Source organism: Colias croceus, chromosome 10 (assembly GCF_905220415.1).
Source record: "Colias croceus chromosome 10, ilColCroc2.1".
In the NCBI taxonomy this organism is placed as follows: Eukaryota; Metazoa; Arthropoda; class Insecta; order Lepidoptera; family Pieridae; genus Colias; species Colias croceus.
In genome coordinates this window covers 3,259,093-3,275,359 of record NC_059546.1, presented here as the reverse complement: position 1 = coordinate 3,275,359, position 16,267 = coordinate 3,259,093, and the positions used below count along the sequence as shown (strand labels likewise).

Below are 16,267 nucleotides of genomic sequence, written 5' to 3'. Positions count from 1 at the left end.
GGTCTTAAAACATTTAGAGAAAAGGGTGCAGGACATTCTTTTACTGTTAGAACATTCAGTAGACCTAATATAAATTATTTAACAAACCGTTCAATACACGTACCTAATACCTATATTTCTCATTTAAATATCGTGAATTTTTTAAATATGTAATGTCTATCTAAGTTTCAGTTGCAGCAGCGGTAAGTACCTACTTACCTTTTCTATAATTTGTATACCTACCTACCATTTATAAAGTTTGTTACACCAACGTAACGACAAAATTAAGTCGTACCATTTGAAAACTAAGTCTATTCCATCACTTAAAAAAGGAAACCAAGAAGAGAAAGAATTTAAAAAATAAAATAATTTCAATTTGGATTTACTGCAAAATTAATGGCAGTCAGAGCTAACAGCGGTTAAAATGTAATAAAAGGACGTTTCATTAAATCCCCCATAATTTAAAGCCGAATTACTCTAACGAGCGCTATATTCTCTTTCACTTAGCCAGTGAAAATCATAATACTGACTCATAATAATTTTCTTAGAAGATTTATTTAGGGTTCATGAGTCTCATTAATTGGATCGTTGGAGATCATTTTAATTGCCTAAAATTTGGAATAGAATAGTGTTACTAACCAACATTTAGTAATGTATAAGATACTAGCTTACCGCCCGCGGCTTCGCCCGCTTTGACTAAAACCTAATAAATTATATAATATACTAAAACCTTCCTCTTGAATCACTCTATCGATTAAAAAAACAAAAAATCCATTGCGTAGTTTTAAAGATTTAAGCATACAAAGGGACATAGGGACAGAGAAAGTGACTTATTTTATACTATGTAGTGATAGTAGTAGATAGTAGTATGAGTGATTGTTTTTTTGTAAATTGTAATAAATTTATCGTACGTTTTGTGCTATTTACAGAGGCGTGGCGCGGGCTTATAATTATATTTATTATTCAGAATGTTAAATTATATGAATGACTAGCTGTGCCCCGCGGTTTCACTCGCATTTATCCGCTCCTGTTCGTCTTAGGGTGATGATATATAGCTTATTACCTTCCTCGATAAATCGGCTATCTAACACTGAAATAATTTTTCAAATGGGAACAGTAGTTCCTGATATTAGCGCGTTCAAACAAACAAACAAACTCTTCAGCTTTATAATAATATTAGTATAGAAATATAGATTTAGTATTACAATTTTAAAAATATTGTCTCAGTTTTCAATAATAGCACATTACATACATCGCATTTGTTTCCTAACTCCTGAAATAAACAAAAATACAAAGTTTTAACAAATTTCTAAAACGATTAATTACAAAGAGCGTTTCACCGTAAAAAATCAGTGCTTGGCCTTGCCCATAAAAACTAAACTGCAACTTTCAATCTCCGCTGAAAATCTGACCTAAAAAGAAATTTCTTACAAATGTATTTTTAAGAGTACTACAATATAATTAAAAGCGTAAGAATTCTTGATAATGAACAAGAAATATTAAAGACAAATTAAAAATATAAGAATAATAACGAGGAATTTTTAATTTAAAAGATACAAAGCGGAATACAAGGCTTTAAAAACATTGGAAAATATATGAATAAATATATGGGATAATGGAAATAAATATATGGGCATAGCTATGGGCAACGTTGTTCTTCGAGGAAAGTGAGAGGTTAGGAGTAAAATAGTTTGCGGCCTAAGAGTAACTGGTACCTAACTGAAGGAAAATTGGTAAAACTTCTAGAAGAAGTCTCATTGAATAAATATTTGAAAGAATACTTAGATCTATTGATGATAATATACATACTAGTTTTGGAGGAACTTGTTACAAACTCTGTGTCACGAGAATTACCATCTATAGTCGATGCATACAGATACAGCAGCTTAACTTTCAAAGATAAACTTTTAATGAGCTATTCTAAACTTCCCTTACAAAATAAACTCGAAGTTGAGTGACTTACAAATAGGACTTTACAAAGAATCCTATCAGATACTACACATATAATAGACTAGCTTTCTGCCCGGGTTTTCAAAGAAAAACCCGCATAGTTCCCGTTCCCGTGGAATTTCAGAGATAAAACCTATCCTATGTGTTAATCCAAGTTACCCTCTATATGTGTGCTAAATTTCATTTTAATCGGTTCAGTATTATTTGCGTGAAAGAGTAACAAACACACACATACACATCCTCACAAGCATTCGCATTAATTATAATATTAGTAGGATAGTAGGATAATGTATGTACTTTATAGAACACTAGGTTTCCGCCCGCGGCTCCGCCCGCATTTTCAAAGAAAAACCCGCATAGTTCCCGTTCCCGTGGAATTTCAGAGATAAAACCTATCCTATGTGTTAATCCAAGTTACACTCTATATGTGTGCTAAATTTCATTTTAATCGGTTCAGTATTATTTGCGTGAAAGAGTAACAAACACACACATACACATCCTCACAAGCATTCGCATTATAATTATAATATTAGTAGGATAGTAGGATTATGTATGTACTTTATAGAACACTAGGTTTTCGCCCGCGGCTTCGCCTGCGCAGTCATAGAAAAACCGCATAGTTCCCGTTCCCGTGGGATTTCCGGGATTGCGTCATTTTCCCGGGATAAAAAGTAGCCTTTTAGTAGTCCTTTCTCGGATATCAAAATATCTCCATAACAAATTTCATGAAAATTGGTTCAGTAGTTTAGGCATGATTGAGTAACAGACAGACAGACAGAGTTACTTTCGCATTTATAATATTATAGTATGGATTCTAGACGTCAACGTATCCATAAGAACATTAAAGCGTCCGCATTACAAATCAAATGTAAGAGATTAAGTAGAATTCAAGGAACGTACATCGAATGTCTTTCCACAACCATTACGTGAGACACCCAGATAATAAAAATCCGTTATTTTGCACAGCAGTAAAGAATATCTCTCGAATTGCCTGCGGAGGCATTTCGCGATTTCAAATTGTAGGCATTACGTCGCGAAAACGTCGCTATCTCTGTTATTACATTCCACTTTAAGGACGCCCTGAATGTACTCAGCCACGCCATTCTAACATATTACATATTTGGGAATCAGCGAAATATCGCATTAGGATCTATCATTACAAAATCGCGGCGAAATTGGCTTTTGGCAATTGTTGCTGTATTTGTACAGAGAGTACGTGATTATATCGCTGCCAATACAAACTTTTATTGTTCCAGAATCCAGTTTTGCTCAATTACAGTACGACAAATTGCAGTTTCTAAAATTTTGTGTTATATAAATTTACTAGATTTCCGCCCGCGGCTTCTCCCGCGTTTGCAAAGGAAAACCCGCATAGTTCCCGTTCCCGTGGGATTTCCGGGATAAAAACTATCCTATGTGTTAATCCAAGTTACCCTCTATATGTGTGCTAAATTTCATTGTAATCGGTTCAGTAGTTTTTACGTGAAAGAGTAACAAACATCCATACATCCATACAAACTTTCGCATTTATAATATTAGTAGGATAATATTTCACACGCTACTTATTTAATCCTGCTGCATAATTGGCTGTTTTTTTCAATTAACATCTTTGCAGAATTAGATATAAATACTGCATTATTTCAGTAAAAAAAACATATTTACTTCACTGTAATTGCGGTTGCAGTACTCCATTGCATTTGCCGCGTAAACCATGTATCGTGTTGAAGATTGATTGGTTTTGTAACGGTCATAAAAGTTTTAACGAGAGAAACGCAGCTGTGTAATTTGCAATATATTTATAGGATGTAATAAATGAATCTATTGTTTCTTTTATGAAGTTTAATTCGTTATAATTTTCTGTAGGTATACATTCTAATTGTGACTTCAAGTTAAAGAGAATAAAAATTCTCTCTCAATTTTTATAACTGATAGAAAGTATTGCACTTTTCCCTTTTTATTATTAAATTTAATACATAAATAACAATGAAATATAATAATTAACAATGTAATCTTATCAGTATAATACCACTACAATAAAATTGGAAGCTCTCTGAAAGATTACATGTAACAAAACCAAGTGTGACGTCAAAAACCAAGTGTAAATGAATCAAGCTGTTAGCGAGATACCTTGTCGCATTAATATTCATTAAACTTGTAAGAAGAAAGTTACACATGGCACTAACGATATTACACACAGAGTAATTTTAAAATCAATCAAAATTAACTGTTATTTCGAAACTGTCACTCAAAACTTGAATCGCGTCAATTATTTATTAAACATAATTATAAAATCAATTTTTATTGTATATAAGTGAAATGCCTAGTAGGACTAATACAATAATTAATTCCTATGAATTTAGGACATTATTTTCATTATTTTATTTGTTTTATCTGTGCATAATAGTTCTTACTGTTCTGTGATAATAACCTCAATAATAACGTATTTATGTCCTATCTCCTATCATACTTTTTCTTGATTGATTTATTTTTGGATGCAAATTAAACAATTATTTTAGCTTTTGCTTCCATTCTGTCACTTCCAATATTTCATTACCCTTTTTAAATTTGGACGTCAGTTATGAAGTGTTCTAGAAAAAAACGCCATTTTAAATAAAAAGCAATAGCCTGCATATTGATGCCCCAGTAAATTCAAACCTGCCCGTATTGACATCAATGCACAATTTTTAGTGACAGTAAAACTCAGCAGTTTCATATTTTATCGTGATTTTATGTACCAGGCTTCATCCAGGTTGTTTTATTTCAATAATGTCCGTTCAATTTTATCTAAAATCTGGTTCTCTTTCTGTTTTAGGTATTTTTTATACACAACCTTGCTTTTTACTTAATTACCATTGCTTCATTCTCGTGGTATATCACGAGGTTTCACCCGCAGACGAAACCGGGGGTAAATTCTTGTATTCTAAACTTTATGTGTTATTCTGACGTAAAAATCTATTACTGTAAAGTTTCATTCAAATTGGTCCAGTAGGTTTTTCGTAAAGAACAAACAACAATAATGACGACGGACGACCTATCGCATTTAAAATATTAGTAACTTACAAACTCAATTTTATACAATTTGGAGCAAAGTTAATTTATTGCGCACGGTCACTCATAGATTACTCCAACGACGTCATGATTACTCTATATCCTATGTATATTCATCACTCATTCCTTAGCTAGTACACGACCGAATTTGTATCTAATAAGTATGATAAAGTTTTCGCATAAATCACTCGAGTTATATCACTGGACATTTTGTACTCGTGCCAACGCATCTGTGCTGAACTTTTAAACAAACTCCCGAGTCATTTTCAAGGGGTCTTTGCAACTCACAATTTGTATTCATGCTTATAATATCTTAGATGGATGGACCAGATTGAATATTTTGTTTACAATGCTCTCTTTTTGAAAGATTTACAAAATTTTCTGTTTACTAAAAAATTTACACATGTGAATAAAGTGTAGTTTAGTCGTATTTTTTCTTTTAATGAAAATTATTTATTTCCTTACATAACAGCTATTCGACTTTACAAGTATAGACTTTTACGCCAAATAAGCTTTCCAAACCTCAACAAAAACATACAAAACAGATCACTAATAAGAAAATTTATAAAATCCTACATCTTACACCGTTCACCTGTCAATTTTTACGTCTTACTCATAAAATTCACTCGAACGACGAACGAAATCAAGGTGAAGTGTCTTAAAACTCCGGATTGAGGAGTCATCAATATTTCTCCCTCATATATTTCATCGAGTATCGCAGAGAGCAGGTATTCTTAAACGTTTACTGCAAATCGACTTTCATATTTTAGCTATGATATGATGAATGGTTCAGAAAACATTTCAGTTTTCTTGGTAAAACAATATAATATAATTTGCGGTTATTATTAACTAGCTTTCTGCCCGCGGCTTCGCCAGGTTTTGTCTAAAACCTAATAGATACTTAAACCTTCCTCTGGACCCTATCCTTTGTTTTATACTATGTAGTGAGAAACATTTAAAAAGCTCTCGCTGATCATATCATAAAATTCAAGAAGAATTAAAATTTTCCAAAGGATTTACGTTAAAACCTAATAAATGAGATATATTCAGGAACAGAACAAACAAAGACCGTATGTAATACGTATAAAAAAGAAAATGTACTCCAAGGTTTCTTAAAAAGCGCTCCGCATCTCTCAATCTGAATGTAAGACGAAAAAATCGAAATCGCAGAGCAAATAAAGCAACATTTGCGGACAAATTGCGCTCATCCACTTGTATCGAGAACGCTCTTATTAGCTCAACGAGTTTCAATTTTAAACTTTTCGCCGATTTTCCTTTAAGACTTGTTAAGCAAGATACCATTGTTCGCTTCTAGTTGCCAACTTTGCCTTATTTTTGCCAATGGAAACTTGTTTAATTTAAAAGAATGGCTATGTAAATGGTAAGACTTTAATTCACTGAAAAACTGATCTTTAACTAAATTAGATTATATGTTTTTCAAATTATAAATTCAAAAGTGCAAAGATTTTGACTTAAATAATACAAAAGAAAGACTTACATTCACAGAAACATGCGTTTTAAATTGTGAGGAATTTATTTACATTCTTATAGGATTATTTCTATATTTTAACCTTATTTTAACATACGACATTGGACATCAGTATACGATTTTTTAGAAATCCTATAATTTATTTAGGTATTATATATTATCTACATTGTGACTGGGCTTGGCAATACATATTTTAAATACCTACTTCAGAGGTTATTTAGAAATTACTCCTGCGATAATAATTATCAATAATTTTATATAATTAAAGCATATAAAATAATGCTTTAATTATTAAAGCATCGGTATACAAAAATGACAGAATATTCGCATAAGAACAATGTCACATAAGCTCTCGCTCAATTCCTTCAAAAAGACAGTAGAGCGACAGTAGAGACACTAGACCTAGCATAATATGAAGGAGCTTGTACATTTGACACATGTCACATTATGCAAGTAAAATTAGAAGTTATTTCCGACATCGCATCGCACAGTGTGTGTGCGCTCTAAGCGGTCGTTTCGGGCGGCGGTTTTGTTGCGGGCCATAAGGCGCATCCGGCGACCAATGAGCCCCTGCGGTTATATGAGTTTATCTTTTATATTGTTTGTCGGGACGCTGATTAAATTTCAACGTTTCGAATCGTTTTGGAGGGATTACAGGGTGTGTAGGTATTTGTTGTTGGAAGTGACATAATGCACATATTGTTCCTTAGATAAACAATGATACCACGATGTTAATAAGCATAATTTCAAAGATTGGTTTTTGTAGACGGATTGTTAGTAAAGCATGGTATTTAATAAAAGCCTTTGTCTCTTGTAGTTTCCCAAAACAAGACATTATTACATTTAATGAAAATGAAATCTACAGATATTTATTAATTTTGCCCTGAATGGAAAATGTAACAAATTCCGTCTGAATCCTATATTCATAGAAATAATAACAACATTCTCATTTATATTTATATACTAATATTGAATCCTAATAGAAATGTCCCGAATATCTAGGGTACTGAATAGTTAAATTATCATGTAGTACAAGCTGTCTACATAGCGATTTTACGGTCTACCGCTGAAATTACTGGACGCGATTCGAGAATATTCAATGCTTAATATTTGGTAAAATCTATTATTCGTAACTAAATACACGTATGAATTATATGGATTTCATAAATTATGCTTTTAAATATATATTACATACTAGCTTCCGCCCGCGACTCCGTCCGCGAGGAAAAATTAAGAAAAATTAAGATTTTTTTTCTACGTATTTTTCCGGGATAAAAAGTATCCTATTTTATGCCCAGGATAATAAGGTATAATTATCCAAGTTTCATCGAAATCGAACCGTTAGTTTTCACGTGATGCCTGAACATACAGACAGACAGACAGACAGACAAAAATTTTTTTAATCACATATTTGGGCTTTGTATCGATCCAGTAACACCCCCTGCTATTTATTTTTTCAATATTTTCAATGTACAGAATTGACCCTTCTACAGATTTATTATATGTATAGATTTAGTGTGTGAATACCGTAAAGGTTCGCACAGAGAGCTTCAATAGAATTTCAATCGTAGAGAGAGTAAAATTATATTTGTAATCCCTACTAATATTATAAATGTGAAAGTAACTCTGTCTGTCTGTCTGACGCTTTCCCGCTGAAACTTCTCAACCGATTTTGATGAAATTTGGCACAGACAATCTAGATCCTGAGAAAGAATATAGGCTACCATTTATTGCGAAATATGTACCACGGGCAAAGCCGGGGCGGAACGCTAATTTTAACAATAAAAGTTCTGAGAAGGAAAATTTATCTCGCTCTGTTACATAATATTTTATCGAAAACGAAACGTTCTTTTTGACCGCATAAATAAAGACGCTAAAGAGAATATTTCAGCATAATTACACAATACCAGAATAATGCCAAAGCGATACAAAGAGATAACGAGAACTTTGTTTTCATTCAACAATTTATACAAGAGTTCGCAAAACAAGGATCCCTTCAAGCCCTTCACAATGACTCTCAGAAACAGGGACATTCACGGACATTACAAACATCCTCTATATACAAAGGGGGGTTAGTTCTAAACAGATTTCAATTGTAAAATACGAACTTTTTCACCCATTCCTAGATAGCAATATCAATTAAGTTCTCTTCTCTTCAAGATGACTTATGTTATTTTAAAAAAACATTTCTGTTTTTCAGATTTCAATTTTATTTATTGAATACTAGTGGTCCGACCCGGCTTCGCCCGTGGTACATATTTAGTATCCTATGTCCTTCTCCTGGCTCTAAACTACCTCCCTGCCAATTTTCAGCTAGATCGGTTCAGCCGTTCTTGAGTTATAAGTGGAGTAACTAACACGACTTTCTTTTATATATTATAATATAGATTACAATGCTTTTTCAAGAGATTTGATTTTTCTTATTTTATTGGAATCTACAAAAATTACGTCAAAGGAAATGCGTTGTATTGAGTAGGTAGGTTGTAGGTACATATTTTAAATTTTTTAAATTGTGTAAAGTTAAAAAAAAAAGTTAAAAAAAATTGTGTAAAGCTTGAGTAGGTAGTATGTATAGATAAATAAAATAAAAACAGTCTTTGAGATAATTGAATAAAAACAGTCTTTGGTAAAATGTAAACGAAGTCTTGTCTCCGCCAGTGAGCCATGAGGCAGATATATTATAAAATATTATCACTGATTTTTATAACGAAAATATTTTTCCCGCCAGAACTTACATGTCTCTATAATATTCTACTGTAATGTCACTACCAAGAAAATACACTACTTTGACACAAAGACCTCATTTCGTTAAAATAATATTTAGAATCTTACAACAAACAGAAATTTGTGTCTGAGAAGCTCACAAAATTCAGTCGCGCGTGGGATTAGTAAAAAATTGTCACATAAAATTTGTTTTTATGTGCACGTCGTCGCGTCGTTAAATTAACGACAACGCCGTACGAGTCTCAAAGCAAAAAGGTTATTATAAGCCTGCTTTGAATCGTACATGCTTGTTTTTTATATGAGAAATTTAGAGAGCACGTAACTTGCTGAAACACAAAGTACATAAGCTTCCGTAACGAACAGTCTAGAATATTTTGGTAAGGAAATAAAAGCAGATGAACATATACCATCAAATTTTATGGACAAATTTTCTAAAAAATTTCCACGAATATTAATCGTTTAAAACTCTTTGAATTGGTACCTTAAAACAAAATCTGTGCAACCTTTTCACGGTGACAGTAAAAATGAAGCCTTTGCCAAAACATTGTTAAAGTTTACCATGTTCAATCCTTTCTGGTTTAACATACAAATATGAATACAATGTTTCTTCTTTATTTTGAGCAAAGTGATAGAGCATAATTTAACTCGAATAAAAAACTAAATAAAAACCATAAAAACACTTTAACTTTGATAAGCGCAAAAGGAGAGCAGCCAAGTACTTTTTAAAATTTATAATTTTAAACTCGTCGACCAGGGCCAGCATTATTACTTTAATATTGTCCTGTATAAAATGGTACAGCATGATTTTATCGACAGCAGGTGCGTTTAATGTGTATATAGATAATCCCTAATCCTGCAGGTGATGTTAAATTGAAATTCTATGTCGGGAAGCTACAATCCGCTACGAATCCTGCATTTAGATTTCAAATAAGGATTTCTACATGCATGCACGCTAATACTCATAAATGGAAAGCAAACATTGTATCTATAATTCCAGAGGGTTTCGGGAAACAATTATATCAGACGGACTTAAAATAAGCCAGCAAAAATCTTTTTTAAACCCAATGCATACCGTTTTTACATTCCGTTTTTATCGCATATGGAAAAATAACTTTTGTAAGTTCTTTTAATATTTTACCCAAGTAATGCTATTTGTATTCCTCAGGCATTTAGAGGAACAAGAACCCCATTGCTAGTTTTACGGAACATTTAACTACCTTCGGCCTAAATGTAAACACATTTAGTCGACTAGTGACCGCTAAGTGGCATTTCAACTAAACGCCTCCATGCTTTAGGAATCCACTAAAATGTCCATGTTCTGTTGTTAGTACAGGATAAACAGAAATATTTGTTGTTCAAATAGTTTAGGCCATCAAATGTCTTTAATAGTATTAATAAAAATAATGAAAGTTACATTTATCTGCACTACTTTCTTACTCATATTACCACTTCCTCTCACTAAAACCTACCTTTAATTTTTATTTATTTATTACCTTTTTAATTTATCACAAAATTTCGCTATGACAAATAAAGTAAACACAAACAATGGTATTTGATAAAATCAAGATGAAATCTAAAAAGTGCATGTTGCAATGTAAACACAGTTACATAAACGGTCACTATTGTGATGAACGTTTCATGGAATTCAATTCTGAAAACGTGAACAAAAGCATTTTCTCTACATTGTTTGTCATGCGAATTTTCATTTACCTTTGCAAAACTGAACATGTGCCTGGATTGTTTTATGTGATACTAGTTGATTACAGTGAAATTTTTAGTCTAATCCTGTGTTGTGCTAGTTCAGTGAATTACTAATGCACAATTTAAAATGCAAAGCGGAAATCTGTGTATCTATTATGGATTTTTCTTTATATTTTTATAACGTGCTATGTTAAAAAATGTATTTTGTTATTTTTAATATGTAATTAAAATCTTATTCTTAATAAATAAAATAGCCAACGAAAGGTAAAAAAAAACACATTAATACTTAGAAATTAGTTTATTGTTCCATAATTAATCTAAGACACTATCTTACTTAAGTACATGACCTAAACTTAAATTAAATAAATATATTATACAACAATTGTGCCACGCGTCATCCATTTATACAAAGGACGACTCGAGTATGAATCCCTCATTGTAACAATAAATTACATGAACGCACCTGTGATACCTTGAATACCTGTCATTGTTGACTAGATAAATTCAACCTAGCCTTAGTATTCAAATGTTCATTTAAACAATCTTAACACAAAAGAGGCAAACAAATAAGCATTAGAATATAAGCACAAATACAGGTATTCGTTTATGTTATTATGACCTTCTATATTTACATGTTACGTCTATAAAGTCTCTCATTTTCACACTTAAACATATTAAATTCTACCGATAGATCTTATCTTCATGTGGTGGCATGCTTATAAAGTAAGGCGCTGGTGGTGGTGGCGCTAGATACCGAACTGATCCAGGACCTGACTGCATTTTATGAGGCAACGTAGCTGTTGATAACGAGGGAGGAGGCAAAGTACCGGCATAACCGGGCCAAGCAGCTCCCCATAACGGGGCAGCGCCAGCACCCGGACTGTTAGCTAATGGACCACCTCTGTATGATGTACTTGACATACGTAAGCGAACTATACATATTGCTACTATCAAAATAGCAATAAATGCAACAACTCCCCCAACGATACCAATAATCAAATTATCATCATTGTTTGATGTCGCCACGCCAAGAACAGGTGCTCCTTTCGGCTCTCCTGCATTTTTAGATCGTTCGTGCGATGGAGCAACTGACCAAATAATATCTGGTTCCGCCGAAGTTCGATGAACTAGACGCGGGGGAAATGTTGTAGATAAGCTAGTGCTAGATGAAGTTGCAGTGGTTCGCTTTCGAGTGTCACATGATAGTTCATCGTCTCCTATTTCTATAAGAAGGAATCCGGATAAGTGCTCGGGTGAATCACAACGCACATCTTCAATCCCAACAGTTGGTAACCATCTACGAAGTGCTCTCGCGTTACAATCGCAGCGAATGGGATTTGTGTCTAAACCAAACATAGATAAATCAGCTCGTCTATCATCAAGTGCAACTAACAACTGGGGTTGTATTGTTGATAACTGGCTACCGCCTATATCGATGGTAATTTGTGATGATCTTGGCAATGGAAACAGCAGCGCTGGAGGCAGATTTGTCATTGAAGTATTCCGGAACCTAACTGTAATTGCAGGAGCTTTCAAACCAGCTAACACTCCAGATGATACTGTTTTAAGACGGGATCCTCTAATGCCAAGTTCTTCTAAACGTGGGTGTAGAGTAGAATGAAGTTGATCAGGTCCAATATTTGTATCTTTAAATTCAACATCTAACTTTTCTAGTGCTTCGAAAAATTGTAATGCGCCTGGAACATCAAAGTACCCTAATCTAGGATAATCGTAAGCTCGAAGTTCAACTAAATTCGATAAAGTTCTAAAAGCATTCTTTTCAATTTTAGTACACTTTTCTAAACGCCTTACATCTAATACGCGTAGAGAAGATAAGCCTTCGAAATTTCCTTCAAGTATCATTACAATAGGATTATCTGAAATATTGAGCAGTTGTAGATTCTTAAGTTTTGGCCAAGAAATCGCTAGAGAATTCGATACATCTACAATTTGATTGTGGGAAATATCTAGCGATTCTAATAGTGTAGTTCGTGTGAATGTTTTCTCAGATAATTTTGTAATATTATTGTAGGACAAGTTGAGTCTATACAAAAATGGTGTCTCAAGCTGACCTACGGTCTGCATACCGGTTCCTGCTAAATTAAGGTCTCTTACCGTCTTTGGTTCGGTCAAAACACTCATAACAGATTTTTCTGACAAGGGGTTGAATGATAAATCCAACTTCTTTATATTTACCATAACACTATCTTCAGCTGGTATATCAACAATATTATTATACGACAAGTCCACAGAAGAAACAAAAAAGTATTGTTTCTGTAATGCCTTCAAAGGAGCTTGTTCAAACAAGTTATGACTGAGGACAATACACTCTAACATATGGAGTCTCGATCTATCAAAAATATTGTCTGGCAGTTCGTATAAAAGATTACCGGCCAAGTTTAATGTTTCCAGCCTAATCAATCCTTCAAAAAGTCTATCGCCCAATCGATCTATCTTATTATAAGATAGATCTAGAGTCTGTATTTGGCTTGAATTATGGAAAGCCATTTCACTCACAGTCTCGAGTTCGTTACGCGCTAATAAAATAGTTCTTAACTTCGGAAGTCGGGCGAAGTCTAACTCATCAACATTTTTCAAAGCGTTTCCCGATAAATCGACTAATTCTAAATATTGCAGAGTACTTATAAGTTCCGAAGGGAAGAAATTAAATTTATTATTTGTCAATATAATTTCTCGCAAGCGTGGGTGTATTTTGAACGAAGATGGGAATAAATAACTTAATTGATTATCCGATATATCTATGACTTCCAAGCTTGTGCCCGTGTTGAAAAATTCACCCTTGAATGCATTTAATTGATTGCCCTTTAAAGATAAAAATTGTATAGACATTACATTAACAAAAGCGGGAGTTCTGATCGTAACAATATTGTTATAAGACAAATCTAAATGAGTGAGATTTTTTAAGTTTTTAAACGTCCCTTCAGATATTTCTTGTAAATTATTATTTGAGAGATAAATTCTTTCCAAGTTTTGGTTTTTCGAGAACAAATTTACTGGCAGTGCTTTTAATCCAACATTACTTATATCAACTACCAATAAAGCATCGTTGCGGTTGAAAACGTTTTGCGGGAGCACACTCATGTGTAAATTATGGCTCATGTTTAAGTGCGACAAACTCGGGATCGACTCGAATGCATTCACCGGCACTTCGGAGATCTGATTTCCGGATATATCCAGGTACCACAAGCTAACGAACTTCAGCTGTTGTCCCGTGAAGCCTAAAATCCTATTCTGGCTTAGTGACAAAAATTCGAGCGTTACTTCCAATCCGCTGAACACATCTGCCGATATTGAGTTCAGGAGATTTCCGGAGAGGTCTAAGTGCTGAAGGTTTTTGAAGTGATCGAACGCTGCGGGGGGTAGTTCGCGAATAACGTTTCTAGATAGGACTAATGAATTGATTCTATCTGAGACGGCTCGAAGAATATCGCTCGATAGCGCAGTGACCCTGTTGAAGCCGAGATGAACTGACGTAAGACTTGGCAACCGAGACAAAGCCGTGGCCGGGATGAGTAGGATATTGTTATCTCTCAACAACAAAGTTTGCAGATTAACTAATCCGTCGAAAGCGTCGTCCTCCACCTGAAATAATTTATAAAACTTTTAAATATTGTACGAGCTTTTGCATTTCGTGTAAGAGGTATCAAATATTGACCGTAATATTAAAAGTTTAAATAGCTTGTTCTGCCTTAACGTTACTTTAGCACATTTGCAAGTATTACCATTCTCAACATCCCTCCCAGTCCAATTAAACTTTGAGGGCACTAAATAAAAACTTACGGTTCTCAGCGAGTTAACTCCGATATCCAAATAGCGCAGATCGCTTAAACCGACGAAAGTACCCGGAGACAGCTTCACGAGATTGTTCCGGCTCAAGTCAAGCACTTGCAGCGATGAAAGTGAGTTTAAGTGACTGCTGTCCAAATTCTGTAAGCATACGCGATGTTTGTAAAAGTATTTGAATTCGTTTGATATTTTAGTCATTTCTTGGAGGAATATTGTAACATTTTCCTTATAAAAAAATCAACTTGATGTAATATCATCGTTTTAAAGAATACATATAAATTAAAATTATATAAATGGAAGTTATCAAACGCATCTAAAAATTAATTATGTTAGTGTTACTTTTATTTTAATAGTATAACACTTTATATTAATACAAAACTATTTCATCAAATAAATAAAACACAACGTGTTTCCATTCCCATCACGAAGTTGTTTAAAACATTTCTTATCACACATGTTCAAATCTCAAGACTCACCGTGATCATATTACTAGACAGGTTTAAGTGTTTGAGAGCCGTAAAGGATTTGAGGGCGACAGTTGGGAAGTCAGTTATAAAGTTCTCAGAAAGGTCCAACTTCTCCAAGTTTTGTATGCCCTGAAACACGTCGCTATTGAACTTGGAGAGCTTGTTACGGCCTAAATCTAAAGTTTGAAGGTCGTTTAAACTAATAAAGGCGCCGCCTTCGATGCTCGAAATCATATTCCCGTGTAAATCTATTTCTTCGAGTGTCTTCTGTGAAACGAACGATGCTTGGCGGATCAGAGCTGGAATGAACGGATAATGCTTTATATTTTGGGGATTTATCGTGCGAAGAATTTTGGCACGTGTTATGTTCAGGTTATGAAATAAAATTGCTAGAGACTTGAATTTGTTAATGATGTATTAGCGGGGAATATCGAGTACCTATAATTTGAAAGCTCCTCCTACGTTTTTCGTGTAGATTAAATATCAGAACTCAAATTTAAATATAAGTTAATTAAAATTTGAAATCTAAAAGAAGGAACATTTTTATAGCACAAGGAAATAATTGAAAATCACACAAATCATGCAACATCATTGAACTGTTAAGAACAACGTTTGATCAAAAACAGAAATACACAATATTCCATTATATTCTACACAAATAGCAAATCAATTAAGAGTTACTCTCCATTAAACTCAAATAAACATTACACAGAGGGTTTCCTCAAAAATTTCACGGCAATATTCACTAAAATAAAGACTTCATTATGCCTACTAAATATTATTTTAGGCGCAAAACTTTAGGATTTTCCAAATGGACGCCGAAAGTTTGGAGTACTTTTACAGACTTACCAAAAGCCGTAAAGTGTCTTTCGTACATTTGAAGGGGAACAAAATTTTTTCAACTTACCTATTCTATTTTCCCTGAGCGAAAGAAGTTTTAATGAAAGCGGCCCGTTGAGAGAGGAAGATGGAACGGAGATCATATTGTTACGGTCGAGGCGTAATATCTGCAAAAGTTTACCATATTTTTACGATATTCACTTGTACGATACAAGATTTGCACAAATATATTCAAGTGTATCTTATTTTAACATTTGTACTC

At 33.6% G+C, this 16,267-nt stretch overlaps 1 protein-coding gene across 3 annotated transcripts in view; it reads right to left on the bottom strand.

The window, feature by feature from the left end:
- Window positions 1-11,174: 11,174 nt before the first annotated feature.
- LOC123695009 (protein artichoke) overlaps window positions 11,175-16,267 on the bottom strand; it is a 61,470-nt gene continuing 56,377 nt past the window's right edge. For all 3 annotated transcript variants that reach the window (XM_045640688.1, XM_045640689.1, XM_045640690.1), the window contains 4 exons: window positions 16,073-16,172; window positions 15,175-15,464; window positions 14,693-14,839; window positions 11,175-14,494 (listed from right to left, as the gene is read on the bottom strand). In XM_045640688.1, coding sequence (XP_045496644.1) covers window positions 11,573-14,494; window positions 14,693-14,839; window positions 15,175-15,464; window positions 16,073-16,172 — 3,459 coding nt within the window. In that variant the 3' untranslated portion in view covers window positions 11,175-11,572. The remainder of the gene's footprint in view (window positions 14,495-14,692; window positions 14,840-15,174; window positions 15,465-16,072; window positions 16,173-16,267) is intronic.